Here is a 26161-nt window from a genome sequence, read left to right on the forward strand (position 1 = left end):
TTCCTGATTCTTAATTTCTGTCACTCTCTTTCCCACCAGCCCTTTTGTTTTGTTCAGTCCTATTAAGGAGCTCACTTTTCTTCCAATTTCCAGCTCTGACGAAGGGTCTATACCTAAAACATTAACCTCCCAGATGAGACATTAGATTAGAAGATAGTCAATAGGCAGAAATGGACACAGAAACTCAGACATACAGGACCCAGATACCAGGGACGTGGGTATTGCTGGCAAGGCCGGCATTTATTGCTCATCCCGAACTGACTTGAGAAACTGGTGGTGGGCCTTTCCCTTGAACCACTGGTGTTCTGATTCGATGCCTAGGTCGCAGCCGAGTGGCCAGTCTAGTTTTATTTTTTGTTTTCTTTCTAGTGGTTTAACACAACTGAGTGGGTTGTTAGATCACCTCAGAGGGCAGTTAAGAGTTAACCATGTTGGTGTGGAACTGGAATTTCATTGAAACATACAAAATTCTTACAGGACTCAACAGGGTAGATGCAGGGAGGATGTTTCCCCTGGCTGGGGAGTCTAGAACCAGGGGTCACAGTCTCAGAATAAAGGGTAGGCCATTTAAGACTGAGATGAGGAGAAATTTTTTCACTCAGAGGGTGGTGAATCTTTGGAATTCTCTACCCCAGAGAGCTGTGGAGGCTCAGTCATTGAGTACATTCAAAACAGAGATAGTTAGATTTCTAGATATTAAAGGCATCAAGAGCTATGGGCATAGTGCAGGAAAAAGGCGGTAAGGTAGAAAATCAGCCATGATCTTGCTGAATGGCGGCGCAGGCTCAAGGGGCCGGATGGCCTACTCCTGCTCATATTTCATATGTTCTTATGGAGTCACATAGAAAGAAAGATAAAGACTTGCATTTATATAGCCCTTTTCATGACCTCAGGATGTCCCAAAGCACTTTACAGCCAATTAAATACTTTTTTTGAAGTGTAGTCACTATGGTAATATAGGAAACGTGACAGCCAATCTGTGCACAGCAAGGTCCCACAAACAGCAACGTGAATGACCAGATCTGTTTTTGTGTGTTGGTTGAGGGATAAACATTGACCAGGACACCGGGGAGAACTCCCCTGCTCTTCTTCGAATAGTGCTGTGGGATCTTTTACGTCCACCAGAGTGGGAAACGGAGCCTCGGTTTGATGTCTCATCCGAAAGACGGCATCTCAGATAGTGCATGCTCCCTCAGTACTGCACTGGGAGTGTCAGCCTGCATTATGTGCTCAAGTCTATGGAGTGGGACTTGAACCTACAACCTTCTGACTCGGGGGTGTGTGCGCTACCCACTGAGCCATGGCTGACATAGGCCAGACTGGGCAAGGACAACAGGTTTCCTTTCCTAATGGGCATTAGTGAACCAGTTAGTTTTTCTGATAATCTGTCAGCTTCAAGGACACTTTTACTGATTCCAGCTTTTTATCTCCAGGTTTTTAAAAAACTGAATTCAAATTTTCAAACTGCCGCGGTGGGATTTAAACTCACATTGTCTGGATTATAGTCCAGTAACATAATCACTACACTACAATACCCATTTTTGAGACACCAGAACTGTAGACTGTCATGTTAGTAGCGAAACACAATGTAGTACAAATAATAGAAACATTAGAGGACCCTAGAGGATGATAATAAATACAACATCCAGGGGTACAGAAAAGATAAAGCAGATAGAAAAGGAGGTGGTGTAGCTCTATGTCAGAACACCCGAGAAACTAGGGAAGTTGATCCTGTGGGTGGTGGATAGTTACAAAATAAACCACTCTGATTAGATAAGTATAATATGAAAATGACAAAGCTAACCACTTGAGATGTCATACAGACTACAGGTCTGAATTCAAAGGAAGCTTGTTTGCTCTATGGAAGAGTATGTGTCAACGGGAAAGTTACTTTAATAGGCAAATTCAATCCAGCAGTGTAGGGAATACCCAAGTGGTTCAGAATCCAAGTTGGTAAACAAAATGCATGGCTGCTTCATGATCCAGTGTGTCAGGTAAACCATAAGTACTGTACATCTTGGTCATGGCAAGTGATTCAGGAAACGTTTAGGAAATGGAAGTCATGGCACTTTTAGGGGATAACGACCACATAATGACCAAGTTTGCCATAATCTGGGATTCAAAAACAATGAGGATCAGGAACCAGGTAAATAATTTTAAAACAGCCAGCTTCAACAAAATGAGGGCCACTATTCCCATCTTCAGGGTGCCCCACAAATGTTTCATAGTCAATTAATTACTTTTGAAGTGTAGTCACTGTTGTTTAATAGGCAAATGCAACAGCCAATTTGCACACAGCATGGTTTCACAAACTGCAAGGAGATGGATGTCCAGTTACTCTGTTTTGGAGATACTGTTGAGCGTTGAATGTTGACCATAACACAGGGAGAACTTCCTGCTCCACTTCAGAAAAGTGCCATAGGATCAATTACATCCACCTGAACAGAAAGATGGACCTTTGTTTAACGTCTTATTCAAAAGGCAACATCTCCTACAATGCAACACTCCTTCAGTGCTGCACTAAATGTCAGCCTAGATTACAAACTCAGGTTCCACAGTGGGGTTTGAACACACAACCTTCTGACTACAAGCGGAGCTGAAAGAGGATAGTTAATATTCTGAATGATTAATTCCTCTAAGTATTCACAAGGGAGGACATGAGCAACAGGCCCGTCCTAAATAGTCATAGCAGAAGTAGAATTAATGACTTTTATCTAACTGAGATGAAGTTCTAGACAGGTGGAAAGGGCTCAAAGTAAACAAACCTCCATGGATAGATGGTATTTATTCCAGAGTAATACGGAAGAGTGGAGATTTCCAAGGCATTGGTGGTGCTTCTGAAGGAGTCGAACACTTGGGTAGTACCAGTAGACTAGAAACAGGTTAATGCGAAGCCCATTTTCTACAATACCATAATCTTACCGTGTAAAATAATGGAATTCAATTATCAGGAGTAAGGTGAGGATTATCTGTACAATAACAACCAGGTAAATAGTGATCCACATGAATTCAGAAGGGCAAGACTCTAACCTGACCAAAAATGGGCAACATACATACTTAGTGAACGGTGTTGAATAGTTAGGGATGAACCTGAAAGAGATCCAAAGATTTATGTAGACTAGACACTCAATGGCTCCAAACAATTACAGAATAACAATTAACAAAGCAAACCAAAGACTGACTATATCACCAAAACCGTAGAGTACAAGTCAGAAAAGTTAATAAACTGTAAAAAACCCATATGGATTTATAGATGGAAGCATGAAGTACAAAAGCATAGAGGTAATGCTAAACCAATACAAATCATTGGTCAAGCCACTGTTAGAATATATAGTGTCCAGCTTTGGGTACCCTAATTTAGGAAGGAAGCCACGGTCAAGGGGAAGCTACGGGTGAGGAGCATTAGTTATGAGGAGAGACTAGAGAAACTGAGGCTCTTTTCACTAGAGCGGAGAAGGTTAAGAGGCGACCTGACGAAGGTGTTCCAAATTACGATGGTAAATAGGGAAAAACAATTTCCACTGATTGGTGAGTAGGTACTAGAGAGCATAAAATCATCACCAAAAGAATAAAAGGAGGTTGGAAGAATTTCTTTTACTCATAGGATTGTTAGGACATGGAATGCCCTAGCAAAAAAAGAGGTGTAAGCAGAATCCAAAATGCTATTGAAAGAGAAGTGGATAAATATTTGAAAAAAAAATAAAAAGGTATAGGGAAAGGGCAGAAAAATGGGACTAAGTGGACAACTCTTGGTACAGGCACGATGGGCCAAATGGCCTCCTTCTGTGCTGTATGATTCAATGTTCAAACTGTGTAGTGCTCTAGTCAGACCACACTTGAATGATAGAGTTTGACACTTACTTTGAGAAGGAGAAAGATCACACACTTTACTTAAGGTTATTAACTTAAGGCTGATTTTGAAGGAATGAGACATAAGCTGAACACATAAATTGGGCTGAGCTGTTAATAGGCAAGCGTACAGAAAACAATGGGAGGTATTCAATGAAGTATTTAATACAATGTAAGATGAATACATACCCCTAAAGAGCAAAAGTTCCACTTGTACAGCCAAGCAACCATGGTCAAGGTATGAGGTAAGATGTAGTATAAAGCTAAACACAAATGCTTGCAAGGCTTACACAAATAGATGCCAAGAAAAGTGGTAACCCAGCGGACTGGGAGAAATATAGAAAGCAACAAAGGGATACAAAGAAAATATTAAGAACTGCAAATAGGAAATATGAAAAAAACTTGCATGTAATATAAAGGTTAATAATATATGTATAAAAATTTTTACTAAGAGTAAGAGAGTGGCTAAGGGAGATGTAGGCCCAATAAAGGCAGGTGCAGATGATACAGTAATACACAACAAGGCAATGACAGATTTATTAAACGAGTACTGTACTTTGTATCCATTTTCACAGTAGAGGAAGAGGATAAAATACCATTGATAGAAGGGAAATTAAAAATAAATCAAGGGGAGGAACTTATTGGATTTGATAAAAGTACAAAAATTGGTAATGGAGAAAATAATGGGACATGGATAGATAAATTTCCAGGACCTGATTGTTTCCACCCCAGGGTATTAAAAAGAAGTAGGTGAGGAAATTGCAGAAGCAGTGGTCATAGTCTTTAAAAGCTCTCTTGATTTAGGAATTGTGTTGTTAGATTGGAAGTTTGCTAATATCACTCCATTATTTAAGAAGGGTGAGAGAGAGAAAAACCAGGTAACTACAGGCCTGTCAGTTTAACACAGTTATGGGGAAGCTACTGCAATCTGTTGTTAGGGATACAATGACTGAGCACTTGAACAAATATGAGCTGATTAGCGAGTGCCCACATGGCTTTGTTAAGGGTAAGTCCTGTCTGACTAATCTAGTTGAATTGTCACTCAAAAGGTAGATAAGGGAGTGTCAATGGATGTTATCTATATCCAGTTCCAGAAGCCATTCGATAAGGTTCCACACAAGAGATTATTAGCAAAATTGAGAGCGCATGTAATTGGAGGTAGCCTTTTCACTTAGGTTGGAAATTGTTTGGGAGGTAGGAGACAGAGACTGGGGATAAAGGGTACATGCTCTGATCGGCAGTATGTGACATGTAGTGTTGCCCAGGGATCTGTTCTGGGGCCTCAACTTTTCACCATATTTATTAATGACTTGGATGAAGGAAGAGAGAGTTGTATATCCAAGTTTGCAGATGACACTAAGTTAGGAAGGACAATAAGTAGTGCAGATGGGAGCAGGAAATTGCAAAGGGACACTGACAGATTAAGTGAGTGGGCAAAACAATGACAAATGGAGTTCAATGTGGGCAAGTGAGAGTTCATCCATTTTGGACTCAAGAAAGATAAGTCGGAGTATTTTCTAAATGGTGAGAGACTAGAAACTGTAGAGGAGCATAGAGATTTGAGAGTCCAAAGCATTAAAAGCTACTAGACAGGTACAAAAAGGCTAATGGAATGTTGGTGTTTATCGCAAGGGGACTGGGATACAAAGGGGAGGAAGTTATGCTTCAGTTGTACAGAGCATTGGTCAGACCCCATTTGGAGTACCACATTCAGTTTTGGGCACTGCACGTCAGGAAAGATATACTGGTCTTGGAGATGCAGTTAGGAAGGCAAATGTTATGTTGGCCTTCATTGCAAGAGGATTTGAATATAGGAGCAAGGATGTCTTACTGCAGTTATACAGGGCCTTGGTGAGACCACACCTGGAGTATTGTGTGCAGTTTTGGTTTCCTTACCTAAGAAAGTATATACTTGCCATTGAGGGAGTGCAGCGAAGGTTCACCAGACTGATTCCTGGGATGGCAGGACTGTCGTATGTGGAGAGATTGTGTTGACTCGACCTGTATTCACTCGAGTTTAGAAGAATGAGAGGAGATCTCATTGAAACATATAAAATTCCGACAGGGCTAGACAGGCTGGATGCAGGGAGGATGTTTCCCCTGGCTCGGGGTCCAGAACGAGGGGTCACAGTCTCAGAATATGCGGTAGGACATTTAGGACTGAGATGAGGAGAAATCTCTTCATTCAGAGGATGGTGAACCTGTGGAATTCTCTACCATAGAAGGCTGTGGAGGCCAAGTCACTGAATATATTTAAGAAGGAGCTAGCTAGATTTCTAGACACAAAAGGCATCAAGGGGTATGGGGAGAGAGCAGGAATATGGTATTGAGATAGAGGATCAGCCATGATCACATTGAATGGCGGAGCACGCTCGAAGGGCCGAGTGGCCTACACCTGCTCCTATTTTCTATGTTTCTATGCTGCAGCGCAGATTCATCAGAATGATACCAGGGCTTAGTGGGTTAAATTATGAGGATAGGTTGCATAAACTTGGCTTGTATTCCCTTGAGTATAGGAGATTGAGGGGTGATCTGATCAAGCTGTTTAAAATGTTAACAGCTATTGATAGGGTAGATAAGGAGAAACTATTTCCTCTGGTAGGGGAAATCAAGAACAAGGGGACATGATCTTAAAATTAGAGCTAGGCCATTCAGGAGCGAAATCAGGAAGCACTTTTTCCTCACAAAGGGTAGTAGGAATCTGGAACTCCTCCCCCCAAAAGGCTGTGGATGCCAGGACATTGGAGCTTTCAAGACAGAACTCAATAGATTTTTGTTAGGTAAAGGTGTCAAGGAATATGGAGCAAAGGCAGGTAGAGTTGAGGTACGGATCAGCCATGATCTAACTGAATGGTGGAGCAAGCTCAAGGGGCTGAATGGCCTACTCCTGTTCCTATATTCCTAAGAAATATTGTATCCAATTCATGTCACTAAGATACAAAGGAAGCATTCAAGCTCTAGCGATAGTTCAGATTAGAGCCTAGAGGCTGACCCTATGGGGGAACTTTAACCCCCCACGACAGGCAGGCAGCGGAGGGTAGGTTAAAATTTCAAAAATCTGAAACCCAAACCCAACCTACCTCCAACCCGCCCACAAGTTTTAATGGAGGTGGGTTGGGGAGTGGGCAACTAACCTGTTGTCGAAATAAGAGTCAGTTATTTAAATACGTTAATGAGGCTGCATGCCTCAGACTTCAGCAGGCTTTTACATTTAACGGCTGCGGGCCAGGTTTCCTATGGCTCGGGAAACCTGGCAGCTAAAGGGAGGAGAGAACTGCCGGATCCAGCAGGTAAGTACTTTTTAAAGCACTGCTTGTGGGCCAGGAGGAGCAAGAGTGCTCCCTCCCCGATCTCCTAGCTAACCTGCTGCGATCTGCCTATCCACCACCACCACCACCAAACCCTCCGATCTCCAGGCTGACCCGCGATCGGATGCACCCCGATCTCCAGGCCTTCCTGCGATCTGAAGACCCCTCTGCGATCTCCCAAACCCCGCAATCTTTTTCCTCCTCCCTGCACGATCTCTTCCCCCCCCCCCTCCCCCCCCCCCTCCCTGCTCAGTCTAGATGTTTCTATATCTTTAAAAACAACAGACCAGAATTTGTTGGGAAGATAACAGCGAGTTTAACACACACGCCGTTATTAGTGTGTAAATCGTCCAGCAATTTGTGGTGAGGAAGAGATACCCCATGAGTTGCGAATCACCACAAGTTGCTGGATGACTTGCGCTGCTCCACCATTAGCCTCGCGAAAAAGGCAACTCGCCATCAACCTCTGTGAGTTTCAAGAAATTGTTGCATTTGGGCAGTAAATATAAATTAAACTTGCCTCAGAAAGCTAGGTACTTAACATCGTAAGGACCCTTTTAATGGCAAGATTTATGTTCCTGCAATGCGACTCAACCTCTTCGGCCCAGAAAGGGAACAATTGAAACTGTGGAATCTCATTCCTGCGGGTAGTAAATTGTTCCTGGCGATTTTAAAATTTTTTTTACATTTTTTCTTACTTTTCCTTTCTGTCTCATTTTTCTCTTTCTCTCTTAATCCAATCTTTCTTTCCCCCTCTTTATTTCTCTTTCTCTACCTAATTTGGCTCTAGTTTACCCTATTTCCTTCACCGTTGTTCCTCTGTTTCTTTCTCTATCCTTAAATTTCATTGGAGGGTTAAGGAGATAGACTGTTGGTCCCGTTGTTCATCAAGGTCCCAGATGCCCCACTGACCTCCGCATTATCAGCAAAAAAATTTCAAGCTGAAGGGCGAGGAAAAAAAAATCTAACTAACCGGGCACGCCTCGAGATGCCCTGCTCCAGCAAATCCTAGGCCTATATTGTTGGATATAATTTGTTATCCTTCTCCCCACTATCCAATATCCTTCTTTGAGGATGCTGGTGTGACATCATGCATATGTATCCTGATTACAGCAATAAACAGACAGGGAGTTTGGTGAGAGGAAGAGAATTTATGGTCTCTTGAAATAGTTCATGTACTATAAAAATGGGTAATATAAAAAAGAGCTTTCCTGAAGGTTCAGTTCGTAGCAAATTTCCCAAACATGATTGGTGAAGAGGAAGGAGAAAAAGAGAGGAAATAGAACAAGTGAGACTAGTTATATTGGGGCGCATTTAGGTTGTAGTGTAAACGAGGTGCTGCTTGGCTGATACTTGAAATTCTGCTGGGGTGGGGGGGGGGGGGGGGGAAGAAAAAGAGAGGAAACTGTACATGCTTGAAGGTACCCTCTTCTCCCGGCAGTTAAATTTTAAATGTAGAGAAAGTACAGGTGGCAGCATCCACATTGTTTATACAATTTAAATTGCAGAGTCCAGTGGGTCAAGTTACGCCCTGACTCAGATTTGCACTGCAACTTTAGAATGGGTGCAAAGTTGGGCATTAAAGCTGTAGTATAAACGCACCCTTTAAAATCTAAAGTGCATCACTGAATAGAAATAGGTCATTGTTTAGGCTTAACATCTGACTTCTAATGATAGTAATCATTTGCAATCTTATTACTGACAAAGACTGGCAATACAGGCAAGTATCCATATGCTTGAATGTTAAAGCATTCATGCTTTTATCCCCAAAGATACTGTCTACTTTTCCACAGAAAATTATTTCACTCATAATGCATATCTGATAAAATGGGATAAATTGTGTTTATATGAACATTAAGAGTGGATTTTTAAAATAAAATTAAGGATGGTTTTGCTTTAACATTTTACAATTATCCCAATTGAATTTTGTTTGCTGCAATGTGTACTGTAACTACATATTTAGATTTCTATTCGATGTACGTCACACAAAGCAGATTGAAAAAAATTGTACACAATTGGGCCGACAATTCTATAATCAACTTCAATCAATACAGGTGGGGGAGGGGGGGGGGGGGGGGGAAGTTTTAACCCCCCAGTGCGGGTTAAAATTTTAAAAATCGAAACACGACCCCAACCCGCCTCCAATTTCCGGTTTTAACAGAAGCGGGTTGGGGGACGGGTGAATGACCAGCTCTCCAGAGGCGGGTCAGTAATTTAAATATTTTAATGTGGCTGCATGCCTCAAATTTTACTAGTTTTAAATTTAACAACTGCGGGCCAGATTTCTCAGAGCTCGAGAAACGCCGCAGCTGGAGGGAGGCGAGAACTGCCAGATCCAACAGGCAAGTGCTTTTCCAGTCCTGCTTGTGGAGCAGGAGTGGTTCTCCCGGACCCCCAAATAGATCTGCCACCAACAGCCTCCCTCGCCGCAATCCTCCGACCCCTCCATGATCTCCCCTCTGACCCTCCACAATCCCTACCTCCCCACTGACCTTACCCCGATCTCCCCCACGGCCCCCGACCACCCGGATCTACACCCGGACCCTCTGCGATCTCCACCCCCGATCTCTCCTCCCCAACCCCTGCACGATCTCTCCCCCCGCGCCCCACCCCGGCAATCTCCCTCCCCTCTCCCCCCGCTTCCCCCACCGGCGATCACTCCCCTTCCCCCAGCTATCTCTCGCGCCCCCCCCCCCGGCGATCTCTCCCTCCCCACCCCTCCCACCCTCCCCGGCGATCTTTCTCTCATCTCCCCTCGCTCCCTCCGCCCCCTTTCCGGTGATCTCTCCCTCCCCACCCCCCGGTGATCTCTCTCTCACCCTCCCACCAGCGATCTCTCTCTTACCCCCCCTCCAGCGATCTCTCTCTTACCCCCCCTCCAGCGATCTCTCTCTTACCCCCCCTCCAGCGATCTCTCTCTTACCCCCTCTCCAGCGATCTCTCTCTTACCCCCTCTCCAGCGATCTCTCTCTTACCCCCCCTCCAGCGATCTCTCTCTTACCCCGCCTCCAGCGATCTCTCTCTTACCCCCCCCACCAGCGATCTCTCTCTTACCCCCCCCCCCCAGTGATCTCTCTCTTACCCCCCCCCCCCTCAGCAATCTCTCTCTTAACCCCCCGCCCCACCGATCTCTCTCTTACCCCCCCACCCCACCAGCGATCTCTCTCTTATCCCCACCCCGCCCGATGACCTCTCTCTTACCCACCCACCCACCCCCGGTGATCTCTCTCTCACCCCCCACCCCGCCCCCGCCCGGTGATCTCTCTCATACACCGCCCCCCCGCCCGGTGATGTCTCTCATACCCCGCCCGGTGATCTCTCTCATACCCCGCCTGGTGATCTCTCTCATACCCCCCCCGGTGATCTCTCTCATACACCCCCCCCCCCCAACCCATTGTTCTCTCTCTTACCCTCCCCCCCCCCAACCCGGTGTTCTCTCTCTTACCCTCCCCCCCCCCCCCAACCCGGTGTTCTCTCTCTTACCCTCCCCCCACCCAACCCGGTGTTCTCTCTCTTACCCTCCACCCCCCCCAACCCGGTGTTCTCTCTCTTAACCCCCCCAAACCCGGTGTTCTCTCTCTTACCCCCCCCACAACCCGGTGTTCTCTCTCTTACCCCCCCCCCAACAACCCGGTGTTCTCTCTTTTACCCTCCCCCACCCTCGACCCGGTGTTCTCTCTCTTACCCTCCCCCCCCACAACCCGGTGATCTCTCTCTTACCCTCCCCCCCCACAACCCGGTGTTCTCTCTCTCTTACCCTCCCCCCACCCCAAACCCGGTGTTCTCTCTTACTCTCCACCCCCCCCCAACCCGGTGTTCTCTCTCTTACCCTCCAACCCCCCCAACCCGGTGTTCTCTCTCTTACCCCCCCCCTCAAACCCGGTGTTCTCTCTCTTACCCCCCCCTCAAACCCGGTGTTCTCTCTCTTACCCCACCCCCCACAACCCGGTGTTCTCTCTCTTACCCCACCCCCCACAACCCGGTGTTCTCTCTCTTACCCCCCCCCCCACAACCCGGTGTTCTCTCTCTTACCCCCCCCCCCCACAACCCGGTGTTCTCTCTCTTACCCCCCCCCCCCCCCCCCCAACAACCCGGTGTTCTCTCTCTTACCCTCCCCCTCCACAACCCGGTGTTCTCTCTCTTACCGCCCCCCCCACAACCCGGTGTTCTCTCTCTTACCCCCACCCCCCCACAACCCGGTGTTCTCTCTCTTACCGCCCCCCCCACAACCCGGTGTTCTCTCTCTTACCCCCACCCCCCCACAACCCGGTGTTCTCTCTCTTACCCCCCCCCCCACAACCCGGTGTTCTCTCTCTTACCCCCCCCCCCCACAACCCGGTGTTCTCTCTCTTACCCCCCCCCCCCCCCCCAACAACCCGGTGTTCTCTCTCTTACCCTCCCCCTCCACAACCCGGTGTTCTCTCTCTTACCGCCCCCCCCACAACCCGGTGTTCTCTCTCTTACCCCCACCCCCCCACAACCCGGTGTTCTCTCTCTTACCGCCCCCCCCACAACCCGGTGTTCTCTCTCTTACCGCCCCCCCCACAACCCGGTGTTCTCTCTCTTACCCCCCCCCCCCCACCAACCCGGTGTTCTCTCTTTTAATCCCCCCCCCAACCCAGTGTTCTCTCTCTCTCTCTCTCTCTTCCCCCCCCCCCCCCCCCCCCCGGCGATCTCACTCTCTCTTCCCTCCCTCCCCTCTCCCCCCAGCGATCTCAATTTCTCCCCTCCCCCCCGGTGATATCTCTCTCTCTTTTCCCCCACCCCTCCGGTGATATCTCTCTCTCTCTCTTTCCCCCACCCCTCCGGTGATATATCTCTCTCTCTCTTTCCGCCCCCCCCCTCCGGTGATATATCTCTCTCTCTCTCTTTCCCCCACCCCTCCGGTGATATATCTCTCTCTCTCTTTCCGCTCCCCCCTCCGGTGATATCTCTCTCTCTCTCTCTTCCCCTCCCACCCCCCTCCGGTGATATCTCTCTCTCTCTCTCTCTCTCTCTCTCTCTCTTCCCCTCCCACCCCCCTCCGGTGATATCTCTCTCTCTCTCTTCCCCCCCACCCCCCTCCGGTGATATCTCTCTCTCTCTCTTCCCCCCCACCCCCCTCCGGTGATATCTCTCTCTCTCTCTTCCCCCCCACCCCCCTCCGGTGATATCTCTCTCTCTCTCTCTCTCTCTCTCTCTCTTCCCCCCCCACCCCCCTCCGGTGATATCTCTCTCTCCCACCCCCCCCCCCCCCCGGCGATATCTCTCTCTCCCCTCCCCCCACCGGCGATCTCTCCCTCTCCCCTCCCCCACCGGCGATCTCTCCCTCTCCCCTCCCCCCACCGGCGATCTCTCCCTCTCCCCTCCCCCCCACCGGCGATCTCTCCCTCTCCCCTCCCCCCACCGGCGATCTCTCCCTTCCCTCTCCTCTCCTCTCCCCTCCCCCCACCGGCGATCTCTCTCTCTCTTCTCTCCCCTCCCCCTCCCCCCACCGGCGATCTCTCTCTCTCTCCCCTCCCCCTCCCCCCACCGGCGATCTCTCTCTCTCTCCCCTCCCCCTCCCCCCACCGGCGATCTCTCTCTCTCCTCCCCCTCCCCCCACCGGCGATCTCTCTCTCCCCCTCCCCCTACCGGCGATCTCTCTCTCCCCTCCCCCTACCGGCGATCTCTCTCTCCCCTCCCCCTCCCCGCACCGGCGATCTCTCTCTCTCTCCCCTCCCCCCACCGGCGATCTCTCTCTCTCCCCTCCCCCTCCCCCACCGGCGATCTCTCTCTCTCCCCTCCCCCCCCCCCCCACCGGCGATCTCTCTCTCCCCTCCCCCTACCGGCGATCTCTCTCTCCCCTCCCCCTCCCCCTCCCCGCACCGGCAATCTCTCTCTCTCTCCCCTCCCCCCACCGGCGATCTCTCTCTCCCCTCCCCCTCCCCCCACCGGTGATCTCTCTCTCCCCTCCCCCTCCCCCCACCGGCGATCTCTGCCTCTTAATCTGGCTGGCTGCTGGCCGGAAAACTGAGAAAAGTTTTTAAAACAAGGTCCTGCCATTAAAATCAGCAGGATTTCTGCATTACTCGCATTTCACATAGTTTTTGGTCGTAGATTGCAACCTGGTTTGAAGAAATCCTGGAAGTCTTCTGTTTTCATTCAGTATTACATGCATGACATCAATAAGTTTCCTCCTTGGTTTGGATCGGATGATATTTTCCAGGTTTCCTGGACGCTATGACACCCCCCTCCCCCACAACAGAAATATCAGGGCCAATATCTGATAGCTCTCACGTCTATTGAACGTTTTGTGTTCAGACATAAGCCATTTGTAAATTACTGTTAGTCTTTTACAAAATTCAAACCCAATTAAAAACTGTTTTCAGTACCAAAAAAACACTACCAAATGGCATTCATTATAGCAAAACAGACAACAAAGCAACATCTCTTAACATTATGAAGATGGGATTGAACAGAATAAAATCAATTCAGCTTTATAAATACTGTATTCTGCTTGCCAGTTTAATTTGTGCTATTATAATTCACAAGCTGATTGTGAATGTACTGTTACAGTATGTTCTGAATTAGACACTTATTCTAAAAGTACAGGTATAACACACACTAATGATCGATCCAGCCTATTCATAGAATCATAGAAATCTTCGGCACAGGAGGCCATTCAGCCCATTGTGTCCGTGCCGGCCGAAAAAGGGCCATTCAGCCTAATCCCACTTTCCAGCTCTTGGTCGGTAGCCTTGTAGGTTACAGCACTTCAAGGGCATATCCAAGTACTTTTTAAATGCGATGAGGGTTTCTGCCTCTACCATCCTTTCGGGCAATGAGATCCAGACCCAGCACCCTTTGGGTGAAAAATTTCTCCTCAGCTCCCTCTAATCCTTCTACCAATTACTTTAAATCCAAGGCCATGGTATTGACCTCTGTGCTAAGGGAAATAGGTCCTTCCTATCCACTCTATCTAGGCCCCTCATTAAGTTTATGCACCTCAATTAAATCTCCCCTCAGCCTCCTATGTTCCAAAGAAAACAACCCCAGCCTGTCCAATCTTTCCTCATAGCTAAACTTTTCCAGTCCTGGCAACATCCTCGTAAATCTCCTCTGTACCCTTTCTACATCTTTCCTGTAATGTGGTGACCAGAACTGTATGCAGTACTCTAGCTGTGGCCTAACTTGTGTTTTATACAGTTCTAGCATAATCTCCCTTCTCTTAAATTCAATGCCTGGGCTAATAAAGGAAAGTATTCCGAATGCCTTCTTAACCACTTTATCTCCTGTCCTGCTACCTTCAGGGATCTGTGGACATGCACTCCAAGATCCCTCTCTTCCTCTACACCTCTCAGTATCCTCCCATTTATTGTATATTCCCTTGCCTTGTTTGCCCTCCCCAAATGCATTACCTCACACTTGTCCGGATAGAATTCCATTTGCCACTTTTTAGGCCATCTGACCGGTCCATTCATATCTTCCTGCAGCCTACAGCTTTCTTCCTCACTATCAACCACACGGCCAATTTATGTATCATCTGCAAACTTCTTAATCAAGCCCTCCTACATTTAAGTCTAAATCATTAATATATACCACAAATGCAAGAGACCTAGTAATGAGCCCTGAGGAACCCCAATGGAAACAGCCTTCCAGTCACAAAAACATCATTGACCATTACCCTTTGCTTCCTGCCACTGAGCCAAATTTGGATCCAACTTGCCACTTTCCTTTGGTTCCCATGGGCTTTTACTTTCCTAACCAATCTACCAGGTGGGACCTTGTCAAAAGCCTTGCTAAAATCAATGTAGACTACACCAAACGCACTACCCACATCGACCCTCCTTGTTACCGCCTCAAAAAATTCAATCAAGTTAGTCAGACATGACCTTCCCTTAACAAACTCATGCTGACTGTCCTTGATTAATCCTTTCTAAATAATGATTAATACTGTCCCTCAGAATTTTTTCCAATACTTTGTCCACTACCGAGGTTAGGCTGACTGGCCTGTAATTACTTGGTCTATCTCTTTCTCCTTTTTTAAACAACGGTATAACGTTAGCAGTCCTCCAGTACCACATCTGTAGCCAGAGAGGTTGGAAAGTATTAAACAAAATATTAAACAAAAGCATCTGATCTGGTAAAAACAGTCACTGGAATAGGTATACAATAGCATTCTGGAATTATGTTTTACTCACCATAATGGGCCTGACTGACTCCAAAAGCATAATGTCGGAGGGAAAACTTGCACAACGTGTGCCATGGTTTCTGCGCCAGGCCAAGAAACATATTCACATAGTCTTCAAGAGGCAGATTTTCCTGCTGGGACAAAAAATTTTAGTTTAATAAAATGTACTCATGGTTTAAACTTTAATAATATTCCCCAGTAGATCCTTGTAAAATACACAAAGCTAGAATCATTCACCTAGCTGATAGTGAAGGATGCTGCGTGTGTTCATACAGCTACATACAGAACTCATCCTACAATTAACAAGGGGGGTGTCTCACCACAATCAGACTGACCAATGTGTATTATGAGGAAACAGATGGAGGCACAACAGAGTCCCTATCATCCGCAGTAACAGAAATATGCATGCAACACCTTGAGCATATCACAGTAAGGAAAATATCAAATCCAAAGCAAGGAGGAAACTTATTGATGTCACGCATGTAATACTGAATGAAAACAGAAGACTTCCAGGATTTCTTCCAGGATTTCTTCAAACCAGGTTGCAATCTACGACCAAAGACTTAGCTCACTATGTGAAATGGAGAGATGACAGAGTTCCTTCTCTAAACCACTGTATGCATCAGATGCGCCAGTGTTCCATTAAAACCAGAGCACTGAAGAAGCAAACACAAATAACCAGAAGTTGACACCCATGCCCCCCCCATCGGCAGCAAGAAACTTAGTGAACAGAGTGCGAAACTATCCTGCACAAAACCCTTAAGAGATGAATCACAGGGTATTTAAAAAACAATAGATGTTTGGTGATTAAGAAAATATTTTTAAAAACACAAAATTTATAGCCACCACCTGCATTAGTTATAGATGGAACAATTCTTAAAAAGATATTGGAGGAGTGGGAAGTAAAAATCATAAAAGGACGGGGAGCCTCAATGTGGCATTCTAAGCAAACCTAAAGACATATTTTCTTCCAAACAGATTGATAATTTTATTTGATTTCTTGTGGTGATGATAATGAAATATTGATAAATAAAGGGGTATGCATAAAAATAGAATACAGTGCTAAAATCATGGAAATCAATTTCCAGTTGGAAAAACTTGTCATTGTAGAAGATCACACAACAAATACAAACCAAAAGTTAGGGAAAGGAGAATACCAAATTGTAAATATTTGTTTACAAATAAGTTTCAATTCAATAACAATGAAAATAATATTGACTGGGTTTCATACAAACTTAATGCCAAACTTAAAGATCAAGTATTTCTCTTCCATGCCTACTTTACCCCCAATGAAACTCTAATACATTCTCTAATCATCTCAAGGTTCAATCTCTCTGATGCTCTCTAACCAGTCACCCAAACTGCATAATGCCCAAAATGCCACCACATCCTATACTGAACCAAGTCCCATTTATCTATCACTCCTGTTCTTGCCAATCTTCACTGGCTCCCTGTCCCCCAACATCGTGATTTAAAAACACTTGTTCTCATTTCTCACTCCATAGCCTCACCCCACCCTACCTCTGCAACCTCTTCCAGCCCCATTACCAAGTTTGCATCCTCCATTCTTTCAACTCAAACATACTGTGTGTTTCTCCCTTCCCCACCCACCCCCACAGAAGAATACTTTCCAATTAAAAACAGGAATAAGAAACCAAATATGGTACACAACACCCCAAGCACTAATAAGGTAACAACCAACATTAATCCAAGGTATGTAAAAATATCTGATTTGGGACCATTATTTCGCAAAAGACAAGTCAAGATAGTTCATCATAAATTAACCCATTAATGTGTAGTAGGATACGATGAAATGTTAACCTGTAGCTAATAGTTTTACTAAAACTCTAAGAATCTAAAGGAAATGGAAAGGTCTCAATCAAAACTTCATAGAAGAATATAACACTTTAGATAAAAATGTGCAAGAAACTATCTTTAGATATTCTTCGACTCAGAATTATACAAAATATCCAAAGGCGGCAAGACTAATTCAATCCTGCGCTTCTTATAATAGAAACCATGAGGAAGAAACTCAATGGTTTCTGATCAGCAGAACCCCAAGACTCAATAACAGCCTTTTAGTCACTCAAGTTATTTGTATATTAAACCGCGTGATTACGCCTCCCTGAAATAGTTTTCATATTTTACAGAGACAACATAATTGAGAGCAGATGACACAGTGAGGAAAAAGTTTAGAACTGACATCCCAGAGCCAATCCACAATCTGAATTGATTCTGTCTGCATTTAAAATACTTAAATTTAATTTTAAACATTAGTTCATTCATTCACATCATATAAAAATACATGAGAGCCTGTGGGGGAGCAGTTTTACTCTGGCCTGGTGCTCACCATCTCTCATGGGATTTAAAATTCTAACCTGTAGCTTTTCAGCTTTTAAAAGTTATTTTATTCCACTCACACATTTCATACGATTTGAAAAGGAAAAAGAAAACATATTGTTCCTCAAGAATTAACCAACTTAAACCATCACTGAATAAACTATTCCAAATTTGTGTTACAAATTGTACTAGTGAATGCCCTATGGGAACTAATCAAGGTTCCCAACAACTGGGAAAAGAGACCTTAATTCAACAGTCATCATCTTTTAATTACCAGAGTGTTTCAAAAGTTAGGATACAATATTTGGCTCAACTGTAAAACGCAATACCTTCTGCAAGGCACTGGAATCCCTGCCTCAGCTGTTTGAAATTATGTCCCTGAAATAGTGTAGGAAGGGCCAATAAGGATTTATCCTTATATAATACGGAATAACCTGTTCTGTCTACTAGTATCTTTTTAATTACACATGGGATCAATGTAAATGAAGGAAATGTATACAAAAGCCTTAACCGAAGACCATCCAGCCTCCAGCTTATAAACTAAAATGACCTCTGATCTCGAGCTGAAACATTGGACCCGACAGTTATACGGAGAGACAAACAACTCCATTTCCAGACGCACCCAACTCCTGAATATATCCTGCAACACAACCAGATAGATCTTTCATTGATGAGGATGAACTGAGAGATGACGGAGCATATGTCACGATACTGTCTACCCCAGCTAAATGTTGAGCCAAGAAAAAATATCGTGACCTGGACACCATCTTACTACTAGGACTAGATATGCAGAGTACGACTAGGACTGAGTTTTTGTTTCTATAGTGGGAGGGTCTACATGTATATCACCTTCCAACAGACTGTATTCTCAATTATATTTATAATGATTCGTGTCATAACGCACAGAAGAGTAAATTCGATGATTTGAATTATTGTTTCATTAAGTTTATTTTAAACAAATATTCAATTCTAATTCAGCACATTCAAAATGTGCAACAAATTCTTTTTAAAACTGTCAGGCTCTTGCATATAGGAGTTTCCCAACTTAAGATACCCATGTCCAATTTTGAAGCCTCTGATAATGGATTCTAAGAGTTAAAGTGAAAAGAAATAAAAATAGAAGTGCTGGAAATATAGCAGGTCTGTTAAAAGAATAACATGACTAAAAGTACAAAAATTATCATGTCCAGATGACAAACATCTCAGAATACAAGAGGTGGTTAGGGGAGAGATCTTATGGTAAAACATTAAAGCAGTCCATCTGTCCAATTTGGAGAGCTTGATTCTTTCTACTATCCACTGGAATATTAATTGTCCACCGGACATTTGACATATAGCTGAATCAAATATTAATAACCACAATTTCTTATTATTAGCTGTTCCTATTCTATCCATCATTGACCTTAAGAGGTAATGCTAATTATCTCAGTTATTACTTTGACCAAGGTATTGAATCATTTGACCGAGGTGTCTTTTGCAACAATATCTTTTCATCTGGCAATTATGCAAACATTATAAATACTGCATCAAATTCAATTATTTGTGATCTTGAAGGGCTAGAGTGTACTTTGAAAGGCTAACATAAGATGGGGTTAGTTAGTAATCTTATTGTTAAGGATCCTCTGGGGTAGAGTGATCATAATATGATATAATTTCATATTGAGTTTGAGAGTGATGTAGTTAAGTATGAAATTAGAGACTTAAATTTAAACAAAGGCAATTACTTAGGTATAAGGGGCAAGTTGGCTAAGGTAGATTGGGAAACTAGATTAAAAAATATGACTGTAGATAAGCAATGGCAAAGATTTAAAGAAATAATTCATAATTCTCAACGAACATACATTTCCTTGAGGAATAAAAACTCCACAGGAAAAGTGATTCAACCATGGCTAACTAGAGAAGTTAGGATAGTATTAGATTATAATATTGCCAAAAAGAGCAGTAAGCCTAAGGATTGGGAGAGTTTTAGAAATCAGCAAAGGATGACCAAGAAATTGATAGCGGAGAAAATTGAATGACAGTAAACTAGCAAGAAATATAAAAAGATTCTAAGAGCTTCTACAAGTATATAAAAAGGAAGAGAGTAGTGAAAGTAAACGTGGGTCACTTAAAGGCTGAGTCAGGAGAAATTATAATGGGGAATAAGGAAATGGCAGAGATGTTAAACAAATATTTTGTATCTGTCTTCACAGCAGAAGACACAAAAAGCATACTGGAAATAGTAGGGAACCAAGGGTCTAATTAGAGTGAGGAACTTAAAGTAATTAAGATTAGTAAAGAAAAAGTACTGGAGAAATTAATGGGACTAAAAGCTAACAAATCCCCTGGACCTGATGGCCCACATCCTAGGGTTTTAAAAGAGGTGGCTACAGAAATAGATGCATTGGTTTTGATTTTCCAGAACTCCCTAGAAACTAGAACGGTCCTGTGGATTTGAAGATAGCAAATGTAACCGCACTGTCCAAGAAAGGAGTGAGAGAAAGAAAACTGAACTATAGGCCAGTTAGCCTGACGTCAGTAGTAGGGAAAATACTAGAGTCTGTTATTAAGGACATAGTAACAGGACACTTCGAAAATCATTATATAATTAGACAGTCAACACGGTTTTATGAAAGGGAAATCGTGTTTGACAAAGAACCAGTGGATGTAGCGTATTTGGATTTTCAAAAAGGCATTCGACAAGATGCCACACAAAAGTTTGTTACACAAGATTAGGGCTCATGGGATTGGGGTAATATATTAGTATGGATTGAGGATGGTTAACGGACAAAAAAAGTAATTTTCAGGTTGACGGGTTATAACTAGTGGGTGCTGCAAAGATCAGTGCTTGGGCCTCAGCTGTTTACAATATATATCAATGACTTAAATAGGGGACCCAGTTTATTGTATCTAAGTTTGCTGACGATACAAAACTAGGAGGGAAAGTAAGCTGTGAGGAGGACGCAAAGAGGCTGCAAAGGGATATAGACAGGTTAAGTGAATGGGCAAGAAGATGGCAGATGGAGTATAATGTGGGAAAATGTGAAATTATCCACTTTGGTGAGAAAAATAGAAAAACTGAATTTTTTTTTAAAAAGGCGAGAGCCTAAGAAATGTTGGTAGTCAGAGGGATTTGGGTATCCTTGTATACAAATCACAAAAAGTTAGCATGCAGGTACAGCAAGCAATAAGGAAGGCAAATGGCATGTTGGCCTTTATTGCAAGGGGGCTGGAGTGCAAGAGTAAGGAAGTCTTACAATTGTACAGGGCTTTGGTGAGACCTCACCTCGAGTACTATGTATGGTTTTGGTCTCCTTACCTAAGGAAGGATATACTTGCCTTAGAGGGGTGCAACTAAGGTTCACTAGATTGATTCCTGGGATGAGAGGGTTGTCCTATCAGGAGAGCTTGTGTAGAATGGGCCTATATTCCCTGGCGTTTAGACAAGTGAGAGGTGATCTAATTGAAACTTATAAAATTCTGAGAGGGCTTGATAGGATAGATGCTGAGAGGTTGTTTCCCCTGGTTGGAGAGTCTAGAACTAGGGGGCATAATCTCAGGATGAGGGGTCGGCCATTTAGGACTGAGGTGAGGAGGAACTGCTTCACTCAGAGGGCTGTGAATCTTTGGAATTCTCTACCCCAGAGGGCTGTGGATGCTTAGTCGTTGAGTATATTCAAGACTGAGATCGATAGATTTTTGGACTCTAAGAGAGTCAAGGGATATGGGGAAAGGACAGGAAAGTGGAGTTGAGGTAGAAGATCAGCCATGACCTTACTGAATGGTGGAGCAGACTCGATGGGCTGTATGGCCTACTCCTGTTCCTATTTCTTATGTTCTTAACATTATAATGATAGGAGAAGAAGAATGAAGATTTAATAGGAGGCAATTCAAGGTAGAGGCAATTCATATGAATAACAAAATCAAATTAGATAACGACACTCCGATGAGGTACTGGATCAGATAGGTTTCTGGGTATGGTCGATGATGCTTATTTTCTTGTACTTTATTTGGGTTACCAGATTTAGAAATACAAATGTCAATAATTTCAATTTTTTTCATTTTGTTATAAGGATACACAAGCAATGAAAGTGATGCAGCACAGATTTACTAGAGATAACAGGTTACAGTTATGAAGAGACTTGAGAAGTTAGGACTCTTTTTCATTTACGATTGACAAGCTTACTGTGTGACCAACTAAGACGCACTCAAGATTATAAGTGTTACGATAAGATAAATGATGATAGATTATTTGGACGGGTCAGCTAGGTAATGAGAGGGCATAAAATTTATGGTAATCACAAAAATAAATTAAAGGGTAGGTTAAAAAAAAATCTTTACACAGAGTTGTTAGAACATGTTATTCTCTGCCACAAACCATTATTAAAGCACAGTCCATGGGGAATTAGATAATTGCTTAAAACAAATATTAAAGAGATATGGGAAGCAAACAAGCAAGTGGGTTTGAGATTAGGAAGAGGAAAACAAATCTGCCAGAGCTCCTGTTCCTGATCACTAGCCCACAGATGTGCATATGTGGAAGTTGGGAGAGGACAGGATTGTACTGAGGTGTAATGCTTCTTGACATTGCACCAGTGGAACTACACCCCAATAGGAAGTCAACAAATTCAGAAGGAGAAACCGGGAAGAAAAAAATACTGTCCTTCTATAACCAATCCAGCTTCTGTGCACCAGATGCCTTGGTTGAACAAGTACAACTTGCATTTATAAATCGCCTTTAACTTAGAAAAACATCTTTTAGAAACGATAATCCTGGGACAAAATTAATAGTCATTTGGACAAGTGTGGATTAATTAAGGAAAGCCAGCATGGATTTGTTAAAGTCAAATTGCGTTTAACTAACTTGATTGAGTTTTTTGATCAGGTAACAGAGAGGGTTGAGGGCGGTTGAGGGCAATGCGGTTGATGTGGTGTATATGGACTTCCAAACAGGCTTTTGATGAACTGCCACATAATAGGCTTAACAGCAAAGTTAAACCCCATGGAATAAAAGCAGCGGTGGCAGCATGGATACGAAATTGGCTAAGTGACAGGAAACAGATAGTAATGGTGAACAGTTGTTTTTCAGATGGAGGAAGGTAATACAGTGGTATTCCCCAGAAGTAGGTACTAGGACCACTGCTTTTTTTGATATATATTAATGACTTGGACTTGGGTGTACAGGGCACAATTTCAAAATTTGCAGAGGACACAAAACTTGGAAGTGCAGTGAACAGTGAGGAGGATAGTGATAGACTTCAAGAGGACATAGACAGGCTGGTGGAATGGGCAGACATGTGGCAGATGAAATTTAATGCAGAGAAGTACAAAATGATACATTTTGGTAAGAAGAATGAGGAGAGGCAATATAAACTAAATGGTACAATTCTAAAGGGGGTACAGGAACAGAGAGACCTGGGGGCATATGTGCACAAAGCTTTGAAGGTGACAGGGCAGGTTGAGAAAGCAGTTAAAAAAGCAAACAGGATTCCGGGCTTTATAAATAGAGGCACAGAGTACAAAAGCAAGGAAGTTATGATGAACCTTTATAAAACACTGGTTCGGCCACAACTGGAGTATTGTGTCCAATTCTGAGCACCGCACTTTAGGAAGGATGTGAAGGCCTTAGAAAGGCTGCAGAAAAGATTTACTAGAATGGTTCCAGGGATGAGGGACTTCAGTTAGTTGATAGACAGGAGAAGCTGGGGTTGTTCTCCTTAGAGCAGAGAAGGTTGAGAGGAGATTTGAGGTGTTCAAAATCATGAAGGGTTTAGACAGAGTAGGTAGAGAGAAACCGATCCTGTTGGCAGAAGGGTCAAGAACAAGAGGACACAGATTTAAGGTGATTGGCAAAAGAACCAAAGGTGACACGAGGAAAAACTTTTTTTACGCAGCGAGTGGTTATGATCTGGAATGCACTGCCTGAAAGGGAGGTGAAGGCAGATTCAATCATGGCTTTCAAAAAGGAATTGGATATTTACTTGAAGGGAAATGATTTGCAGGACAATGGGGAAAGGGTGGAGGAGTGGGACTAGCTGGATTGCTCTTGCAGAGCCAGCATGGGCTCAACGGGCCGAATGGCCTCCTTCTGTGCTGTAACCATTCTATGATTAAGATGCTTCATACAGAGGTGTAATCTGACTAAAATGGACACCAAGCCAAAGAGGAAGATATTAGGATGCAAGGCCAGAGACTGGTCAAAGAAGTGGGTTCTAAAGAAGTTTTAACAGCAGAGAGGGAGGTAAAGAGGCAAAGGGGTCAGAGGGAATGTCAGAGTGGAGGACCTAGAGGACAGAAGGCACAGCACCAATGGTGGGGCGAAGGATGGGGGGTGGGGAATGCACAGAGATTTAAGGGAGCACGTTAGGGCTGGAGGAGGTTACAGATAGGGAGGGGTGAGGCTATGAGGGATTAAACACGAGGACAACTGGAAGAATTAGGGGACTCGGAGCCAACGTTGGTCAGCAAGGACAGTGGTGATAGATGAGGGGGAACTGGTGTGGGATAGAATACGGACAGCAGAGTTTTTGATGAGATAAACTTGAGAGCATGAAGGATGGGAGGCTTCCAGGAGAGCGTTTGATTAGTCAAGTTTGGAGGTGACAAAGGCACAGGTGAGGGTTTTTTTTTGTTTAAGCCCCTTAAGAGAAGTGGGGGTTAAGTATGGACATGTCCCATTTTTCTGATGGCACTGCGCCACCCATGTCATCCTGAAAAGTCATGTAAAAGAACCAAATTAAATCATAATTTTATTTTCCTGGTCGATGCTGCATTCCAGTCCCTGCGGTGCCCACCGGTTGCGGAAAGCCTCAAGCATATCGGCAGACACCGCGTGCTCCTTATCCAGGACTATCCGGGCGCCGAGAATGCCACAGAAGCGAGGCAGACAGTACGGATGAGGGTTTCAATGGCAGATGGACTGAGAAAGGGGCAGTTACGGGTGATGGGGGGGCCAGAATGAGGGGTCACAGTCTCAGGATACAGGGTAGGACATTTAGAACTGAGATGAGGAGAAATTTCTTCACTCAGAGGGTGGTGAACTTGTGAAATTCTCTACCATAGAAGGCTGTGGAGACCCAAGTCACTGAATATATTTAAGAAGGAGATAGATAGATTTCTAGACACAAAAGGCATCAAGGGGTATGGGGAGAGACTGGGAATATGGTATTGAGATAGAGGTTCAGCCATGATCATACTGAATGGCGGAGCAGGCTCGAAGGGCCGAATGGCCTACTCCTGCTCCTACTTTCTATGCTACAGAGATGGATATAGGTGGTCTTTATAATGGAGAGAACATGGAGTCGGAAGCTCAGCTCAGGTCACATAGAAGATTGCGAACAGGTTGCTTCAGCCTGAGATAGTGGCCAAGGAGGGGGACGGAATTGGTGGCAGGGAGTTAGTGGTGGGCTGAAGACGACAGCTTATGTCCTCCCAATGTTTAACTGGAGGCAACTGCAGCTCATCCATAATTGGATACTGGACAAGCAATCTGGCAATATAGAAGCAGTAGAGAAATCAAGAGGTAGTGCCGAGTGTCATCAGCGTACATAGAATCATACAGCAAAGGAGGCGGCCATTCGGCCCAATGTGCATATACCGGCTATTTGAAAGAGCTATCCAATTAGTCCCACTCCCCTGCTCTTTCCCCATTGTCCTGCAATTTTTTTCCTTTTCAAGTATATGTACAATTAGCTTTTGAAAGTTACTACTGAATCTGCTTCCACTGCCCTTTCAGGCAGTGCATTCCTGATCATGAAACACATTGTGTGAAAAAAATTCTCCTGGTCTCCCCCTGGTTCTTTTGCAAATTATCTTAAATGTACTCTTGGTGTCATCACCAAGAGCGGCATGAAGCCAATGATAGATCTTTGTGGAAACTCCAGAGATAATGTTGCAGGGGTGGGAAGAGAAGCCATTTTTAAAATTAATTCATGGGAAGTGGGCGTCGCTGGCGAGGCCAGCATTTATTGCTCATCATTAATTGCCCTTGAGAAGGTGGTGGTGAGCCGCCTTCTTGAACCGCTGCAGTCCATGTGGTGAAGGTTTTCCCACAGTGCTGTTAGGAAGGGAGTTCCAGGATTTTGACCCAGTGACGATGAAGGAACAGCGATATATTTCCAAGTAGGGATGGTGTGTGACTTAGAGGGGAACGTGCAGGTGATGGTGTTCCCATGTGCCTGATGCTCTTGTCCTTCTAGGTGGTAGAGGTCGCAGGTTTGGGAGGTGCTGTCAAAGAAGCCTTGGCGAGTTGCTGCAGTGCATCCTGTGGATGATACACACTGCAGCCACAGTGCTCCGGTGGTGAAGGGAGTGAATGTTTAGGGTGGTGGATGGGGTGCCAATCAAGCGGGCTGCTTTGTCCTGGATGGTGTCGAGCTTCTTGAGTGTTGTTGGAGCTGCACTCATCCAGGCAAGTGGAGAGTATTCCATCACACTCCTGACTTGTGCCTTGTAGATGGTGGAAAGGCTTTGGGGAGTCAGGAGGTGAGTCACTCGCCGCAGAATACCCAGCCTCTGACCTGCTCTTGTAGCC

The 26161-nt window shown here is 44.5% G+C and overlaps 1 protein-coding gene across 4 annotated transcripts in view; it reads right to left on the minus strand.

The window, feature by feature from the left end:
- Positions 1 to 26161, minus strand: part of slc30a9 (solute carrier family 30 member 9) — a 152149-nt gene that overhangs the window by 121311 nt on the left and 4677 nt on the right. For 3 of the 4 annotated variants that reach the window (XR_010963560.1, XM_067988368.1, XM_067988352.1), the window contains exon 2: positions 15320 to 15440. Coding sequence is in view for 3 of the 4 variants with exons in the window: in XM_067988368.1 (XP_067844469.1) it covers positions 15320 to 15410 (91 nt within the window). In the remaining variant the exon portion in view is untranslated. Of the gene's footprint in view, positions 1 to 15319; positions 15444 to 26161 lie in introns of all 4 variants that reach the window. The other variant, XM_067988360.1, reaches the window with a different exon arrangement.

The sequence above is a fragment of the Heptranchias perlo genome, chromosome 1 (assembly GCF_035084215.1).
Source record: "Heptranchias perlo isolate sHepPer1 chromosome 1, sHepPer1.hap1, whole genome shotgun sequence".
NCBI lineage: Eukaryota > Metazoa > Chordata > Chondrichthyes > Hexanchiformes > Hexanchidae > Heptranchias > Heptranchias perlo.